This window comes from Bufo gargarizans, chromosome 1 (genome assembly GCF_014858855.1).
Source record: "Bufo gargarizans isolate SCDJY-AF-19 chromosome 1, ASM1485885v1, whole genome shotgun sequence".
In the NCBI taxonomy this organism is placed as follows: domain Eukaryota; kingdom Metazoa; phylum Chordata; class Amphibia; order Anura; family Bufonidae; genus Bufo; species Bufo gargarizans.
Window position 1 is genome coordinate 703,614,789 of NC_058080.1, and position 19,509 is coordinate 703,634,297.

Consider the following 19,509-nt stretch of genomic DNA (forward strand, 5'->3'; position numbering starts at 1 on the left):
GATGGCAGTATTATAGTAGTTATATTCTTGTACATAGGAGGCAGTATTATAGTAGTTATATTCTTGTACATAGGAGCAGTATTATAGTAGTTATATTCTTGTACATAGGAGCAGTATTATACTAGTTATATTCTTGTACATAGGAGGCAGTATTATAGTAGTTATATTCTTGTATATAGGAGGCAGTAGTATAGCAGTTATATTCTTGTACATAGGAGCAGTATTATAGTAGTTATAATCTTGTACATAGGGGACAGCATCAGACCGCAATTGAGTTTAAAGATAAAAATTACATAACCGAACTCTGCGTCACTACACTATACATCACTTACTCTATTTTGGGGGGTGTTTCGGAGCGGACAGATATTTTAAAATCTAGTCATTGTCATTACCACAAAAACATTTTGCAAACTAAAGCGCGATTATGTTATACATTTTGCAATAGTGTTGTAAACCAGTTGACCCACTGTTGTGTAATTGAAAGTGCCCTCCCGTATTTTACTCTGTAGTGCGATGTCCACAGCAGGATGTGTCTGATAGTTTTATGGGGTGCCGTGCTGAGCGGACATTTATGGTAGTCGGTATGACGGGCGTTCATTAAGCATGGTGATGATCTCATCACTCTGAAGGATTTCATGAAGACGATCGTGCGACAGTAAATATAAAATAAGTGTGAGCAATTACCGCCTAGTGTTTTATAAGCTCAGCCAGTAATTTGTATTTACGGTAAGCACTTGATCTACTCAGCGGGTAATATAGGCCTAGGCTTTGAGCCATGTCTGCTAAGCAGCACTACGTGTTCTCCGGTGATTGCAACTTTCATCACCACCACATAGTGCAGCTTCAGCTTTCACATGAACTCATTAGCCGGCAGTGTAATATTATGCATCTATGACTTAGGGCCTGTTCACACGACCGTGCTGTGTTTTGCGGTCTGCAAATTGCGGATCCGCAAAACACGGATGCTGCCCGTGTGCCTTCCGCAATTTGCGGAACGGAACAGGAGGCCCATTTTAGAAATGCCTGTTCTTGTCCGCAAAATGGACAAGAATAGGACATGCCTCATAATTTTTGCGGGGCCACGGAACGGAGCAACAGATGCGGACACGGAGTGCTGTCCGCATCTTTTGCGGCCCCATTGAAGTGAATGGGTCCACACACGAGCCTCAAAAAATGCGGCTCAAATGCGGACCAAAACCACGGTTGTCTGAACGAGCCCTTACACAGTGGAAGGGGCAGGTTCCTTCTCAGCAGAACAGAGTATTTCAGTAGAGGTGTTTGCTGATCTTGTAGGCCTTAAGACACGACTATATTTTTATAATTTTTTTGCGTCCGATCAGAATTTGTGCGGATGGCACGCATACCCATTAATTTCTATGTGATGTCATCCATGTGCTGTCCACATCCGCGTGGCCTATGCACAAATTATAGATCACGTCCTATAGGCATTTCTGCTGATAGGGGTGAGAAAATGGCAGAATTCAATTGCACAAGGCTGGTATTCGTATTTTGTGGAACCATGGTTTGGGGACCACAAAATGGATCTGGGGGTGTGCATAAGCCCTTTAGATTATAAGGAGTAGGCTCCCCAAGCAGCACAGAGTGTTTCAGGGGATACTCATGCTTGTTGGATGCAGTGACGCTGTTTAGCTAAAGCAGGGGCAGCATCCATACAAATGCACTGTATTCATCCAGAGCTTTTCTGGTGCATATGTGGAATCTACAAGCCACATGTGGTGTGAATAGAGCCTTACAGATAGGTCTTTTCCCTTACCCAGAATGCATCCGGAAAGAGAATAACCTCATTCAGTTTTGATAGATATGAAATCTCATATTCTCATCATATAACTCAGAGCTGTAGATCGGGACGCAGTGACTTCCTATCTGCTGTATATGTGAAGCTCGCGTATCCGGTGTGGCAGTCATGAAATATAGATAATCCGATGAAATCAGGCATCTGATAACGTAATCGTCATTAGATGCCCAGTAGAAGTGAGGACAGACAAACTACATTAATCACTGAGTATTTACTTTAAACGCCCTTTTTTCTCCAGAGCTGCATTCACAATTCTGCTGTTTGTTATAGGAAAAAGTTAGCAAACTTGTGGACAGGCACAGCCCTATGAGCTCTGCTGAGCTTCTTAAATGGGTGTCCGGTTAGCGTTTTCTGCATAGGAAGACTGTACTTCTCAGAATGCAAATCATCAGCACAGTCTCTGTGCAGACACTGAACAAGCAGGGATTTATGGGAGACTGTAAACTGCCACCACTCATCAGTTTTTTGCGCCGTATAAACTGCTGACAGATTCCCATATGCTAGGTCACTTTCTTGACTTGATCCAGCTGTTTTACTAAAGTCTTGTAGTGAACGGCCCCAGCGCTGTAGCCGTCTACACACAGTGCATGCCAATGAGTCCGGATATTCATGAGGATTATTCTTTCCCCATTCCCTGCCACTGACTGCAATATAAAAGAGTATGTAAATCAGCAAGGGGGGCGGGGAGAGCCCGATCCTCGTGAATATCAGGACTCATTAGCATATACTCTGTATAGGCTGTTGCAGCACTTTCATTAAGTTTTCTCCTCCAATCACAACCGAAGCTGGATTTATATCTCTATAGGATTCCCATTAAAAGGATTGTGCCATCATGTTAGTTTACTATGATTTAGCATGAAAATCTAGATACTTTTGCAAATTACTTCCTGTTACAAAAATGCTCCAGTTGTGAGATATTAAATAAACGCCCCCTGGTGTTTAATCTGTATGGCAATGTGTATGCCAATCTATTGACGTGGATTGCACATGCACAGCTCCATCCTTTAGCTGCCACCAGCCATATCTACTGTTAGAAGCTGAGACAGTTGCAGGGAGGACTGCAGCAGAAAGGATATGCCCCCTGGGCTGTGATAGGGAAAGAGCTACAGCAGAAAGGAAATGCTCACTGAGCTGTGATAGTGAGAGAGCTGCAGCAGGAAGGAAACGCCCCCTGAGATGTGATAGTGAGAGAGCTGCAGCAGAAAGGATATGCCCCTGAGCTGTGATAGTAAGAGAGCTACATCAGAAAGAAAACTCTCACTGAGCTATGATAGTGAGAGAGCTACAGCAGAAAGGAAACGCCCCCTGAGCTGTGATAGTGAGAGAGCTTCAGCAGAAAGGATATGCCCCCTGAGCTGTGATAGTGAGATAGCGACAGCAGAAAGGAAACGCCCCCTGAGCTGTGATAGTGAGAGAGCTGCAGCAGAAAGGAAACGCCCCCTGAGCTGTGATAGTGAGAGAGCTGCAGCAGAAAGGAAACGCCCCCTGAGCTGTGATGGGGAGAGAGCTACAGCAGAAAGGAAATGCCCCCTGAGCTGTGATAGTGAGAGAGCTGCAGCAGAAAGAATATGCCCCCTGAGATGTGATGGGGAGAGAGCTACAGCAGAAAGGAAATGCCCCCTGAGCTGTGATAGTGAGAGAGCTGCAGCAGAAAGGATATGCCCCCTGAGCTGTGATAGGGAGAGAGCTACAGCAGAAAGGATATGCCCCCTGAGCTGTGATAGTGAGAGAGCTGCAGCAGAAAGGATATGCCCCTGAGCTGTGATAGGGATAGAGCTACAGCAGAAAGGAAATGCCAACTGAGCTGTGATAGTGAGAGAGCTACAGCAGAAAGGAAATGCCCCCTGAGCTGTGATAGTGAGAGAGCTGCAGCAGAAAGGATATGCCCCCTGAGCTGTGATAGTGAGAGAGCTACAGCAGAAAGGAAACTCCCCCTGAGCTGTGATAGTGAGAGAGCTGCAGCAGAAAGGATATGCCCCCTGAGCAGTCGGCTAGAAATAAATCTAGCAGAACAATTGGAGCAATGGATGTGGAGATCTCTGGATCTGTGTGAGGTACACGGCTGGTTCCGGCTTTGTTAGAAAGAAATGTTCCTGTACTACATGGTGTTTGACATAACCCCTCTAATTTTTAGGTGGCAAGGCCTCATATCTCACTTACCTTTGATGGTCTGATGTTGTAAACATCTGTCAGACTAAGTGTTGGTGTACTATATCTAACAGATGTTAGAGGCAGTTAGCAGAATTGTTACTGCAGCTTTGGAGGTGACTACAGCATAACACTATGATGAAACATTGGTGCATGAGATTGCAAAGTGTTTGGGGAGAACTGGTAATAATGTGTTTCTGTCCTGCAGATGTTCGGCTGTGGCTCGGTGGCTCAGGTCGTGCTCAGTAAAGGCTCCCACGGTCAGTTCTTGACCATTAATCTGGCTTTTGGATTTGCCGTCATGCTGGGCATCCTGATCTCTGGCCAGATTTCGGGTAAGTAGAATAGTAGACACTTCTCCGATTCTGAATCCTGTACTGCAATATACTCCCAACGATGGGTTTGTCCTTTTCCCACTTTGTACATTATTATGGGGTTTTTAATTTGGGGCAGTGTCACACATCCTTTTTTGCATTTTTAATGATATTAACATACAAAAACACCATTAAAAATACCACATAGTAGAACACACTATGGGGAAAAAATGCCTAAAAATGCTAAAATAAACGGTGTCCAAGTCAGGCCGTTTTTTTTAGTTATTTTTCTTGCCCTGTGGCAGCACCCTAGGCTTACTTCACACACAGGCCAGATGTATCATTACTCTGACAGCTCACTCCAGGCTCAAGTCAGATTTTTGATCGGCCCTTTAAGCAGTTTATCCGTCAGTAAGCGGCTTTACAGAAGTCGCACGTCTTTACGAAAAAGTCTCATGTTCTTTTAAAAAGTTGCGTAAGATAAGCATGGTCCGCACTGGAGTGATTTTGCAAATTTTTTTGCGACTTTTTAAATTGTCGCAATAGTGAATCTGTCTAGAGATTCATTTACATAAGAAAACACGCCCACTTTCAGAAAACTGGCGAGCACTAGCGCAGAGCTAATAAAAGTCGCAAATGTTTGCGCAGTTTAAGCGAGTGCCCAAAATCTGCGACTTTTTAACTCCATTATTCTGACTTGAGCTAATGATACATCTGGCCCATAGTCTTTTTGGCCTTTTGTGTTTTTTAAGTGCATTTTTTTTCTTGGTGTTTTTGTGCTGCTTGTTTTAGCAAAAAAACAAGCAGCTATATTTTTCCATCCATAATTATGGCTTTGCGTCTCTCTCTGAGACTGTTGAGAATACATCCTTTTGCTGTTGCCATCTATGAAAGGAGCGGTCTCGGCGGCCGGGCTACGGCCGTCATAGAGCCGGAGGCTGTGCTACTCTGTGCTGCGCGTGTGGCGTCTCCAACGCTCCCTGTTCTTCCCAGTATACAGGAAACGCCAAGTGTATGGGCGACCTGTATCTGGGTGATGACAGCTCTGCTCCTGAATAAGCTAGCATAGAAACGCGTCGAGTGGACGCTACATTAGGCAGGGATCTATGTATTAGGCACAAATATAGGTCATAGGGCTTGACAGTGACATTGGGGTATGACTGGTGGCTACATGGGCAAATTAGCCCTGAATGACCTGTTTGAGTAACAGATACACATGGAGTGACTACAATGTATCCAGGTGTGTGTGGTGGAACTGTGGAGGCAGCATTGTATCTCTAGCTCCACGCACAGATCTTTCTACTCATGAGGGGGCTCCAGAAGGTTAGTTGGCTCTAAAAATTGGAACTCAAACAGCACAAGGCTGCTGTTTTTGGATGTGTTTGAAAAAAAAAAAAAAAAAAAGCACACCAAAAGACATAGTGTGGCAGGAAGGGACACACCAGCAGTACAAAGCTCGCTCCTGTCCCGAGGGTTTGTTACAGTGTATTAGTTCAGGTGAAGGTCTGGGATCCTGTCTGTTTAGCTCACAGAAGGCAGTCTGCACTGGATACATTGTAACAAACTCTCATCTCATTGTTTGAGTTCCAATTTTTCAGAGCCAACTCACCTTCTGGAGCCCCTCAGAACTTTCACCATCTCTGGCGATCTGCAGTCATAATTTAATGTTTTGGCTGCAGCGGTCACATACCATATACTGCTGCAGCCAAGCACTGGCCTCAGTAGTCTCATGATATACAGTACAACAGTGAGGCCAGTGATTGGCTACAGAAGTCACATGCAGTATATAAGATGTCACTAGTATAGCCAAAACATTGCACTATGGCTGCAGCCTGGTGAAGAGTCAGTGCCGGATCGGCAGGCTTCCGGAAGATGGGTGTAAGTTTTCTTCATTATTTTAACTGCCTCACTGCAATTTGGCCCTAAAAAATGCAGCATCCCCTTTGAACCCGTACAGGTTTTCCTTACTAATTGACCTTCTTTATTACTTTCCTTTGTTACATCTCTTACAATGCCCATTGTCCTCTGCAGGTGGCCATCTGAATCCAGCTGTAACTTTTGCCTTGTGTCTTTTGGCAAGAGAACCATGGATCAAGTTACCAGTGTACACCATTGCACAGACTCTAGGAGCGTTCCTTGGAGCCGGCATCGTTTATGGCCTGTACTATGGTAGGTAAAATACAGAACGTTATGTTGGCCATGCTGGGGGTTCTAGTTATGCAACAGCTGGAGAGCCACAGGGTTAGGGAACAATTATCTAGGAGATGAGGGCAACATATGCAATCATTTGTCCTCCTGCAGATTCATCTTTCTGGGCAGCAGATCGCTGACAACATAAATGACAATCTGCTGCCCAGAAATTATGATTTAGGTGTCTGCATAAACGATGATTTCACCTGGTGAATGAGCAGTGCTTCCTTCTCGACAATCGCTGTTCCACTGAGCAGTGTAAAGGGGCTTTCAGCCACAACTGTCTTGTCTGTGCTCTTAGGCTACTTTCACACTAGCGTTGTTTGAATCCGGCGTTCAATTCCGACACTGGAACTGCCCGCCGGATCCGGAAAAACGTGTGAAAACTGATTACATTTGAATCCTGATCAGGCTTTCGATCACAATGGAAAAATTCATTGGAAAAAACGGATCCGCCATTTATGGACTTTAACTTTTTTTTCCCTATTTTTCGGGTTTAACATGCAAAAGCCGGATCTGTTTTGACTGAACACACGGCGCCGGATCCGGCGTTAATGCAAGTCAATGGAAAAAAAGCCTGATCAGGCGTTCAGTCAAAGTGTTCAGGATTTTTGGCCGGAGGTAAAAATACTGCATGCTACGTTTTTCTGAAAAGCCTGATCAGTCAAAAAGACTGAACTGAAGACATCCTGATGCATCCTGAGGGACGGACTCTCCATTCAGAATGCATTAGGATAAAACTGATCAGTTCTTTTCTGGATTTGAGCCCCTAGGACGGAACTCAGCGCCGGAAAAGAAAAACGCTAGTGTAAAAGTAGCCTTAGGGTCATTGTCTTGTGGGAAGGTGAACCTTTGGCCCAGTCAGAGGTCCAGAGCACTCTGGATCAGGGATTTATTAAGAATATCTCTGTACTTTGCTACATTCAGCTTTCCCTTGCCTCTTACCAGTTTCCCTGTCCCAGACACTGAAAAACACCCCACTGCATGATGTTGCCACCACCATGCTTCACTGTAGGGATGGTATTGGGCAGTACCTGGTTTCCCCTAGACATGACACTTAGGGTACTTTCACACTTGCGTTGTTTGATTCCGGCAGGCAGTTCCGTTGCCTGAACTGACTGCCTGATCAGGCAAAATGTATGCAAACGGATGTCATTTTTTCTGACTGATCAGGCATTTTTCAGACTGATCAGGATCCTGATCAGTCAGAAAAATGCCTGATCAGTCAGAAAAATGCATTGCAATACCGGATCCGTTTTTCCGGTGTCATCAGGCAAAACGGATCCGTTTTTTTTTTTTTTTTCATTTTTAAAGGTCTGCGCATGCGTAGACCGGAAGGACGGATCCGGCATTCCGGTATTTTGAATGCCGGATCCGGCACTAATACATTCCTATGGAAAAAAATGCCGGATCCGTCATTCAGGCAAGTCTTCAGTTTTTTTCGCCGGAGATAAAACCGTAGCATGCTACGGTTTTCTCTTTTGCCTGATCAGTCAAAACGACTGAACTGAAGACATCCTGATGCAAACTGAACGGATCACTCTCCATTCAGAATGCATGGGGATAAAACTGATCAGTTATTTTCCGGTATAGAGCCCCTGTGACGGAACTCTATGCCGGAAAATAAAAACGCAAGTGTGAAAGTACCCTTAGAGTTGAGGGCAAAAAGTTCATCTTGGTTTCATCAGACCAGAGAATCTTGTTTCTCCCAGTCTGAGAGTCCTTTTGGTGATTTGGGCTGTTACTGAGGAGAGGCTTCTTTCTGGCCACTCAACCCTAAAGCCCAGAATGGATGAGTGTTGCAGGGATGGTTGACCCTCTGGAAGTTTCTCCTATCTTCACACAGAATCTTTGAGTAGTCATTGGGTTCTTGATCACCTCTCTTATCAAAGCCCTTCTCCCAAATTACTTAGTTTGGTGGGGCAGCCAGGTTTAGAAAGAGTCCTGGTTGCTCCAAATTTCTTCAGTTTAAGAATTATGGAGGCCACTGTGCTCTTTGGCAACATTCAGTGAAGAATTGTTTTGCACCCTTCTCCAAATCTGTGCCATCACACATCCCTGTCTCTACAGGCAGTTCTTTCCTCCTCAAGGCACAAAGTATTATAAATTTGATTGTAAAACATATATTAACAAGAGCTGTCTAGCTTTAAGCCAATAAAGAGATAAAATAAATCTAAAATTAGAATAAGTAGAATAAAAGTGAACAAAAAGAAAATAAAACTAATTTAATATAAAATATATAAACATAAAATGAAACAAAAAAATTACCTAAAATGGAAATATAGAAAAGTGCCGAATAAAAAGAAGCAAATATAAAATAATGCAAACTAAGGTGGTCATTTATTAAAGAGAAATACGCCTAAATTAGTCGTATTTGCAGCGCAAATGTCCTTTGTGCCACAATTTGTGAATTCTCCCTGCTCACGCCAGCAGTGGGCGTGGCATGGGCGGGGAAGGCGTAGTTTTAGGAGTAGAAAATGGTCAAAATCTAAGACAGCTGTCTTACATTTAGGAGCGGCGCTGGATCTGCCGAAGTTATGAAGAGGCCTGCCGCTCTACATAGCTCTGGGAGATCCACCGCTAGGTGTAGGGCTTATTAAGACCGGTGTCTAAAACTCCGGTCTTAATAACTGTGCCCCTAAATATATAAAAATAACCCAAAAATTTAGAAAATACATATATGCATATAAAATACATTTGTAACTATATTAAAAGAAATAAAATATAAAAATAAATATAAATAAATCAAATGAAAAATGTATACAAGACTCCAGAATCACTACTTGTGTTTTAAAGGGTTTATTCCATTACAAAAAACGGAATGGATCGGCACCACACATGAGTGTCTGCCGCTTCATTCAAATGAGGGAACATGCATGTCAGACACTTGTCCCCTCTCTTGTGGAAAGCGCATAAGTTGTTGTGACAGGGCAACCCCTTTAAGTCTTTGTGACAATTTTCCCGAGTACATTTTAGATGTTGTGGGTGGGTTGCAAATGACTATGGTAAGGTATCATGTTCATAATAAAATATGAACTTTTTTTGGAAACTAGAATGGAAACCACAGTAGACACATTTCCACCCATCTCCTTCCTAAATATGACAACTATACAATATATCATGAGCAGCTTATTCAGGTTTTCCCACTTCTAAGCTTATAATTTTCCTGCCAAACACGAGTCACGACCAGTTCCACCCAAGGGTCGTGTTCTATGAGTGAAATATTACTTAGAACTGAAAAATAAAGTCATTAGGAAATTGCAGGAAGTGACAATTATCTGGGTGCAGCATTCTCACACACGACATATATTCTGTTGACGTTTTGTCTGGGACCCGACGGAGCAGATTTTGCCAGCACTGCTCTGCTATTAATGGTTGGAGCTCAACCAAGGAGCTAGAAAATGTGCACCAATGTAAACAATATTACCAGGTGTCATTGTTTGAATTCTTTTTTTATTGCGTTGGAAACAATTGTTTCAATTATGAGCTGCAAACTTCCAAGCACAATGGCCACCATTCACGAATGTGAGTGCGCCTGTACATTGTGCCAAAAATTGATGCAATTTCCTGAAAGTTTGGCGCAATGTTCGTGCATGTGCTTTTAGAAACGTCCACTGCCTGTAGAACACCACAACTGCAGTCCTGCTGTTTGTATATGGGACTGTAGCAGTTACATGAAGGTATACGGAAGTGACCGCTGCAGCCAGTCACTCAGAGGTCTGAGGACAGTGATTGGCTGCAGTGGTCACTTGTCGTATACAAACAGCAGTAGGAGGACCGGAGCTGCAGCAGAGAGAACAGCGCAGAATGTGTTGAGCATGCAATTTTTGTTTTTCATTTTATGGTACTTACTGGCTTGGGGTACCTGGAAGCCCCTTAAAGAGGTTGTTCACCTTGGGGAATTTTTCTTCTGACCCCTCAGGGTGGCCGAACCTGCGGTGGTAATTATGCTTACCTGATCCCCCGCCGTTGGGTTCCAGCAAAATCGCCGCCTGCATCAACATCCGTTTTGACGTGGGTCAGGTGATCGCTGCAGAAGTGACGTTTCACCAATCCATGAGGTCACATGAACCACGTACAAATGAATGTTGATACACGGAGACCTGGTCATTTTGATTAACACCATGGGTTACCACACTAGGGAGTCTGAAGAAAAAAAATCACCCAAGGGGGGAGGGCAACCCCTTTAATGTATAAATGTATGCAATAAACTCATAATCTCCCTCTAGTGGCAGCTGCAGGTAGTCAGAATTTTATCATTTTAAGCTACGTCTATACTAAGGATATGAAGTTTGGAATTAGAAAAAAAATATATAATAAATCGAGCACCGAACCTTATAACGATACAGAATTTAGGACCTAATGAGGTGGAAAAGTTTGAATTAAAAACCTAGGTGGACATTATATCTGTGAAAGGTATATGGTAGTCTGGAGGAAGAGCAAAGGCTGGGGATTTTGCATTGTGTTTGGCGCTATATGTTACAGTGCCTGGTTAATGAACGGGCTTTATATAACTTTCACTTTCCTATCATTTCAGACGCCATCTGGTATTTTGCAAATGACAGTCTCTATGTAACTGGTCCAAACGGCACAGCTGGTATTTTTGCCACTTACCCAACCGAACATCTCACCCTGATGAATGGCTTCTTTGACCAGGTAAAGAAATGTCTCTCTGTTACAATGATAAATAAGGTGCAACTATTCAGACCAGTGCAATGTATCTCATACAAGGGTCGCTATGTAAGGAGCATTTCATAAAAAAAAAGCTATTGCTGTTAACCAAATGATATTAATTCCTTCACCAAAGAAGGCCATAACTGAGGCATTGATATCTCAGAAATAGTACACAGCACACACATCCTATAAGAATTACACTCTTGAAAGTGTAAGCCTGTGGTATACTCCAGAGCTGCTATTGTTGGAAACTCCGATAATGCAAGAAGGGGCTGGGGAAAGTGGTATTCCTACAATGCACAGGTGGAAAACCACCATAGAAAGCTCAGTGCAAACACTGATCAAGCAAGCAATGCTGGAAAATTTCAGTTCTGACTCCAGTAGAATTTTGAGTGCAGCTCTGAAGTACAGTATAATACAGGATGTAACTCAGGATCAGTACAGGATAAGTAATATAATGTATGAACACAGTGACTCCACCAGCAGAATAGTGAGTGCAGCTCTAGAGTATAATACAGGATGTAACCCAGGATCAGTACAGGATAAGTAATGTAATGTATGTACAGAGTGATTCCACCAGCAGAATAGTGAGTGCAGCTCTGGAGTATAATACAGGATGTAACTCAGGATCAGTACAGGATAAGTAATGTGTGTACACAGTGATTCTACCAGCAGAATAGTGAGTGCAGCTCTGGAGTATAATACAGGATGTAACCCAGGATCAGTACAGGATAAGTAATGTAATGTATGTACACAGTGACTTCACCAGCAGAATAGTGAGTGCAGCTCTGGAGTATAATACAGGATGTAAATCAGAATTAGTACAGGATAAGTAATGTAATGTATGTACACAGTGACTGCACCAGCAGAATAGTGAGCGCAGCTCTGAAGTATAATACAGGATGTAAATCAGAATTAGTACAGGATAAGTAATGTAATGTATGTACACAGTGACTGCACCAGCAGAATAGTGAGTGCAGCTCTGGAGTATAATACAGGATGTAAATCAGAATTAGTACAGGATAAGTAATGTAATGTATGTACACAGTGACTGCACCAGCAGAATAGTGAGTGCAGCTCTGGAGTATAATACAGGATGTAACTCAGGATCAGTACAGGATAAGTAATGTAATGTATGCACACAGTGACTTCACTTGCAGAATAGTGAGTGCAGCTCTGGAGTATAATACAGGATGTAAATCAGAATTAGTACAGGATAAGTAATGTAATGTATGTACACAGTGACTCCACCAGCAGAATAGTGAGTACAGCTCTTTTTTTACCCCACTCTCTTTAAAAGTAGGTGGGGCTTATCTAAAGGGGTGGGCCCACAGATCCAACATATTCACTAATATATATGCCAGAAAACTTTGTTGTCGTTAGTAAATGACCCCCAGTGACTCCGCTGTTCATGCAGAATTATTATATGAAAGGTTGATAAAAGGTGAAGCGTCACTTCATCTTTTTTTCTTCTTCCACAAATAATCTGTGTGCGACAATCATGTTCTGTAAGTTCTTCTTTCAGCGATTGTTCTTGCAGAGTCTTTTGCTAGTGGCAATGTGATATATACACAGTGTCTCAGATCAGAAGCTGTTTCAGAACTACTCAGCGCTATCTCTTAACCTCCGATGACCTTGAGACCTGTCTCCGTAATTAAATATCCCCCTCACATGTCTTAACAAATCTGACCTTGACAACACACCAGATGCTTCTTCCTTATGGTTCAATAAGGTCTTTGTTCAGCTTCAAGGAAACAAAGTTCCTTTACACTGTTCGTCTCCGTACTCTCCATAACTCTGGTCAGGAAATAGTTAAAGGGCCCTTACCTCATTCATAAAAAAATTACTGTCAGTAAAAAATATATCTGTGAAACTGAGTAATTACCAGTACGTCCACCATTAGAGTCCCCACACTTGTCGTCACCTCAAATTCGGCCTTCAGGATCCTTGGAAAACTGATGGACAAGTCCTGTAGGAGATGTAAGGGCAGCCATAGTTGTTATCACCAGAGGGGGGAACTTGTGTCCTGCAATTTTTTATTCTATTAATATAAAAATTGTTTCTTTTTTTTCTCAGTTTATTGGCACTGCAGCCCTGATCGTCTGTGTCTTGGCCATTGTCGATCCCTACAACAACCCCATCCCTCGTGGACTTGAGGCCTTCACTGTTGGGTTTGTTGTCCTTGTCATTGGATTGTCAATGGGCTTCAACTCTGGTTATGCCGTCAACCCTGCTAGGGACTTTGGACCACGTCTCTTTACTGCCTTGGCTGGCTGGGGCACAGGAGTTTTCACGTAAGTTATCCCATCCCCTATCAAGAAAAATAGAATCTAAATTCGTTCACACCAAAAATAAAGATGATCAATCATGACGTTGTATATTAAAGGACATTTCCAGCCAATAAAATGTGCTTATATGTTCATTTTATTCCCTTATATTACTACATATGGTCTGTATTTTATAACGTACCGTGCCCGTAAGGTAATATAACTGTGCTAATAGAATAAGAATCCAGACCCCAGACCAGGCACTCTAAAAAATGCAGACCCCAGACCAGACTTGCAGACACTTACCGTATCTCTGTCTGTTTCTGCAGTCCTTGTCACTGCAACCAACAACCTGACATTGCACTCCTGGCATCAGAACGTTGTTTGTGGTGGAGCTCGAGGGTGTAGCGGACAGCAGGAGCAAAGAGAAGGGATAATTTAATAAGGGCATGGGCATCGTGTACTCATAATTTTTATCTTTTGTGTATTTAACGTTTATGTTGTATCCTTTTTAATTACACATCAATAAAATACTCTTTGTTTATTCCCGTAGTACTGGAGACCACTGGTGGTGGGTCCCCATTGTCTCACCGTTACTGGGAGCTGTTGCCGGAGTTATGGTCTACCAACTGATGATCGGATGCCACGACGAACCTATGCCAGAGTCTACTGAACAAGAAAATGTCAAGTTGGCCAATGTCAAACACAAAGAGAGGATCTGAAGAAGCAGCCTCTAGAGGACTGAAAACTCATAACATGGCTGCAACTAGCCAAGAACAAGATGGCGGATGACCTCCTTGTGTCTTAAACATTAGATATTTCTTGTATATTATTAGCAGTTTGTCAATTGTGCAGAAATGTCCTTCCCCATTGAGCAGCTACGTCTTCCCTTATCATGCTCTATAGATAAAGCATCTATGGACTGTGAGCTGTATAAAAGCGTCATATTTAATCCCAGCAAACAATACTTTGTCAATTTACAAGGGCAGCTGTATCATAGAAGTAACCCCTTTGGAAAGGAGGAAGGCCAAGCTTGTGTTGTACCCTCAACCGCCTCTCACTCCACACTTCTCAGATAGGGGAAAATGGAACCTCCAATGGTCAGGCTGACCATCTCTTCTACAAAGGGTGGAAAAAGAAGGGTATGAACAAGCTCTGGACCCTATTTTCCAGGGGGTAGAGATTTGGTGGTATGAACCAACTAAAGTATTGGGGGACCCATGGTCTAGTGTTGTCTCCAGTCTGTTCCTCCCTATAGTACTGATTTCAGCTCTGGTACTTACTTACAACTAATTTAAGTTTAAGTAGGGAACAATCATTTGAGAAAATATTACAACATTTAGGAATATTGACCAGACTCCCCTGCAGTAACTGCATACAATCAATTCATGTTACATTCCTCTACGCAGACTTGCAGCACTGCTTTATATGCAGGACAGGTCATTGATGTTGCCTAGCAGCAATCTTTCTTCCTGTTCGGGAGACTACTATTCAGTACCCATCATTTAGGACGCAGACCCAAGAACATGTAATTGGGAACCATTGTATGGTGTCCTATGGGGAACAACTATTGATTTTAGCATACTTATATTGGTTTTCGAGGCCACAATCACCAATGAAAAGGTCCAGTCTATGGCTGGCTTCATTAAGAATTAGTATACAATACATACAACTGGAAGCCATTGCAATGTGATATCTCACTATCCATTCAGCAGACAATGCTTTGGGGGGGTTTTATACAATGATTTTTTTTCTAATTATAGGAGAGTTCATGAGGGCTAAAATCTCATGTTAATAATGACAGCTGAAAGCTTTGTACATATACCTTATTGCAGTTGCTTGTGCATTGGATACATTTTATGTACCAATAAATACAATATTGTTTTAAAAAATCTCAGTTGTATGACCTTTTTATTATCTGTAGATTGTGTATATGGCACCATGTACAAACCAAATATTAGAATTCATAATTATTAATTTTATCCTTCATCTCAGGTTTCCACACCTGCAACTTTTTGCTTTAAACTGTGGTGGTCAACATCCTCTGGACTTGCTAAAATGCGCACATACACAGAAGAACATGGATACGAGGTGATAGTATAGGAGTATAGGGTCTTGGTCTTTCCACATGCAAAGACCCTATCTAACCTTTCTAATTCGCCTCTCCCCCTATCCGACCACAACCTACTCACCTTCTCTTCATTGGTCTCTTCTGCTGCTCCCCCGGTCCACACACTAGCACACCCCCGCAGGAACCTCAAACATCTCGACTTTCGCTGACTTTCTGACTCTCTTCTCCCACTCTCTACCATCTGTTCCCTCCAAGACCCAGAAGCTGCTACCACCCTATATAACACCACAATAAGTACAGCTCTGGACACTGTTGCCCCCCTCACACACAACAAAATCCGAAAAATCAACAGACAACCCTGGCACACCAACCTGACCAAAAAACTCAGACAAGCTTCCAGGGCTGCTGAGCGGCGATGGAAGAAATCCCATTCTAAAGATCATTTAACCGCACACAAGCAATGCCTCCTCATATTTAAATCCTCACTCGCTGATGCAAAACAGGCCTACTTCTCATCTCTCATATCTTCCCTGGCTCACAGCCCTAAACAACTTTTTAGCACTTTTAACTCCCTTCTCCGTCCCCCAGCGCCCCCACCCTCTACTCTCTTCTCAGCTGAGGACTTTGCCAAATATTTCAAACAAAAGCTAGTCCACCAAATAGGCTAGTGTGACGCACAGGAATGAAGAAAAATCAGGTGGAGGTGCTCCCAGTAAAGAGGATCCGCCCTTCCTCTGACAATTGAACAAAATAGGGATAAGAATACTGGGCACTCTCACTTTATGTTGAATCATACACTTTATTATACATACAATTTGTTACCATATAAACGCACAATCATAGTAAAACCATAAATGGACATTGATAAAATGGATAATACACTAAAAATGCTACCTAAAAATATGCAATATTGGAGGGAATAATGGAGTGATCGGTACATAACTTGTCATCCAAATCCCTCCGATTAATAATGAATAAATCCAAACCGCACAGATACCGCAGGAATGTTTTCAGTTTTGGTTGAAAGGCAATATGGTGAATAAAATAATATAGTATTATAGCTCATGACTATATTGAGTATATAGGGGTTTGTTAATGTTTGTACAATAGAATTCAGTCTTAATGTAGGGGTGTTTTTTTGGACGATAAGGTTTAAATCCACAAGGAATGAACTAAAAATCCGTACCAGCTTTTGTGGAGAATGGGGAGAATCAACACCTGTTTGAGTAATTTGAGTCATAAGGGCTCTATAAAAGCAACCATTTGTGGGGGAATCACTACCACTGAGGAAGGGGCAAAGTACCCCGAAACACATTTGGTGAAGAGACCCCCAGATTAACCACACGAAGTACATGCTGGAATTATAAAGGCTGTGTTTCACTTAATGTATTTGAGGATTCCGTGATTTATCAAGCCCTGACACGCCGGCGGCTAAAAGCGCAGAACACGAGAATACAAAGTATCGTGGTGCAGGTCAGCCGACGTGGGGAAAGGCGTTCTGAGTCCCAGGGTTTTCCGGCTCTAAGGAATTACGGAGCGGTACCCAGAGGACTCCAGTGACACGGTAGTGAAAGCCTGAGAAGTTTACAGCTACGGCAGGAGTGTTTGGATCGCAAGCTCAGCAGCAAGAAAAATCATACTGCACAGTGAGTAAAAGCGGGACGCCGCGATTATACTCACCCAGGTGAAGTACTCAAACTGTAGTATCCCAAGCCTCTAAAAGGGAATTTAAAGTGTGGACTCTAAGTGACATTGTGAAAAGATTGCTTTCAGCTATAAGACCATTATCAGCAAGCAGTCGGGATCCAACCCTATTGTTCATTTAACTATATGGACTGGCTACCATTCTAGCCTTATTGTGGAATCATATTATTAACCATTTATTGCATATTTTTAGGTAGCATTTTTAGTGTATTATCCATTTTATCAATGTCCATTTATGGTTTTACTATGATTGTGCGTTTATATGGTAACAAATTAAAAGCTAGTCCACATCAGAGAAAGTTTTACTGCACAGTCCCCACAGACCCTCTACACAACTGCTCAGTTCTCTTCTCCCAAAACCCGCTTCTCCACCATTACAGAAGAAAAACTCTCCACTCTACTCTCCAAATCTCATCTGACCACCTGTGCACTTGACCCAATCCCATCCCACCTCATCCCTAACCTCACCACAGTGTTTATCCCAGCCCTAACTCATCTCTTCAACCTATCACTAAACTCTGGTGTCTTCCCCTCTGCTTTTAAACATGCTACCATTACACCCATCCTCAAAAAGCCTTCACTTGACCCATCTTCCTTGTCCACTTATCGCCCCATATCACTTCTTCCGTATGCCTCAAAGCTACTTGAGCAACATGTCCATTCAGAACTGTCCTCCCACCTCTCCTCCTGCTCCCTCTTTGACCGCCTACAATCTGGCTTCCGACCCCACCACTCGACCGAGACTGCCCTTACCAAAGTCACCAATGACCTACTGACAGCCAAAACCAAGAAACAATACTCTGTCCTCCTTCTCCTTGACCTGTCCTCTGCTTTCGACACTGTTGACCACTCCCTTCTGTTGCAAACTCTCTCATCTCTTGGCATCACTGACCTGGCCCTCTTCTGGATCATATCATACCTCACAGACTAGATGTTTAGCGTCTCCCACTCCCGCACCACCTCCTCGTCTCATTCCCTCTCTGTTGGTGTCCCGCAAGGCTCTGTCCTAGGACCCCTGCTCTTCTCTATCTACACTTTTGGCCTGGGACAGCTCATAGAGTCCCATGGCTTTCAGTATCACTCCTACTCTGACGACACACAAATCTACCTCTCTGGTCCAGACATCACCACCTTACTATCAAGAATCCCACAATGTCTATCTTCTATATCATCCTTCTTTGCCTCTCGCTTTCTTAAACTTAATATGGATAAGAGAGAATTCATAATCTTTCCCCCATCTTGTTCAACCCCCCCAACAGACCTATCTATCATGATCAATGGCTGCACACTTTCCCCAGTCAACAAAGCCTGCTGCCTTGGAGTGACCTTGGATTCTGCCATTTCTTTCCAACCGCACATCCAAGCCCTTTCCACCACCTGCCGCCTCCAACTCAAAAACATCTCCCGCATCCGTGCTTTCCTTAACTTTGAATCAGCGAAAAATGCTTGTACATGCCCTCATTATCTCCTGCCTAGACTACTGCAACAGTCTCCTCTGTGGCCTTCCATCTAGCACTCTCGCACCCCTCCAATCTATCCTCAACTCTGCTGCCCGACTAATCCACCTCTCACCCTATTACGCCTCTGCCTCTCCCCTCTGCCAATCCCTTCACTGACTCCCCATTGCCCAACAAATTCACTTCAAAGTACTAACAAATACATACAAGGCCGTCTATAACCTGTCCCCTCCCTACATCTCTGAGCTACTTTCCCGATACACCCCCACACACACTCTCCGATCCTCACAAGACCTCCTTCTCTCCTCTCCTCTTCATGCCTCTTCCCACAATCGACTCCAAGATTTCTCCTGTGCATCCCCCATACTCTGGAAGTCGCTACCCCAACAAATCAGACTCTCGCCTACAGTGGAATTCTTCAAAAGAAACCTGAAAACCCACCTCTTCAGACAAGCCTACAACCAGTGACCCTGCTGCCTCTATACCGCCATGACCAACTTAACCCGCACCTACTGTGTCCTTCTCCCATACCATGTAGATTGTAAGCCCTCACGGGTAGGGCCCTCTCCTTCTGTACCAGTTTGTAACTCATCTTGTTTATGATTAGTGCAATTGTCTGTATTATGTATGTGCTCCCATTATCATATGTACAGCGCTATGGAATGAATGGCGCTTTAATAATAAATAATAATAATAAAATAGTATGTCCAGGCACCTCTACCAAGCCTTCATATATGAATTAAGTAAACAGTTTTATGGTCCTGATTAAAGATGCGTAAATTGATTCTACACAATTTGATACACAAATGATACTTATTTTGCTAATCTGAAAATGTTGTGATTCTTCCTGAGAAGTAGGCATCTATCT

General features: G+C 43.1%; 1 protein-coding gene across 1 annotated transcript in view; it reads left to right on the plus strand.

The window, feature by feature from the left end:
* The window catches only part of AQP3 (aquaporin 3 (Gill blood group)), a 28,043-nt gene extending 12,742 nt beyond the window's left edge, over positions 1-15,301 (plus strand). Inside the window, exons 2-6 of the mRNA XM_044276290.1 lie at positions 4,173-4,299; positions 6,310-6,447; positions 11,006-11,124; positions 13,219-13,436; positions 13,963-15,301. Of these exons, the coding sequence (XP_044132225.1) occupies positions 4,173-4,299; positions 6,310-6,447; positions 11,006-11,124; positions 13,219-13,436; positions 13,963-14,131 (771 nt within the window). The 3' untranslated portion in view covers positions 14,132-15,301. The remainder of the gene's footprint in view (positions 1-4,172; positions 4,300-6,309; positions 6,448-11,005; positions 11,125-13,218; positions 13,437-13,962) is intronic.
* Positions 15,302-19,509: the final 4,208 nt, after the last annotated feature.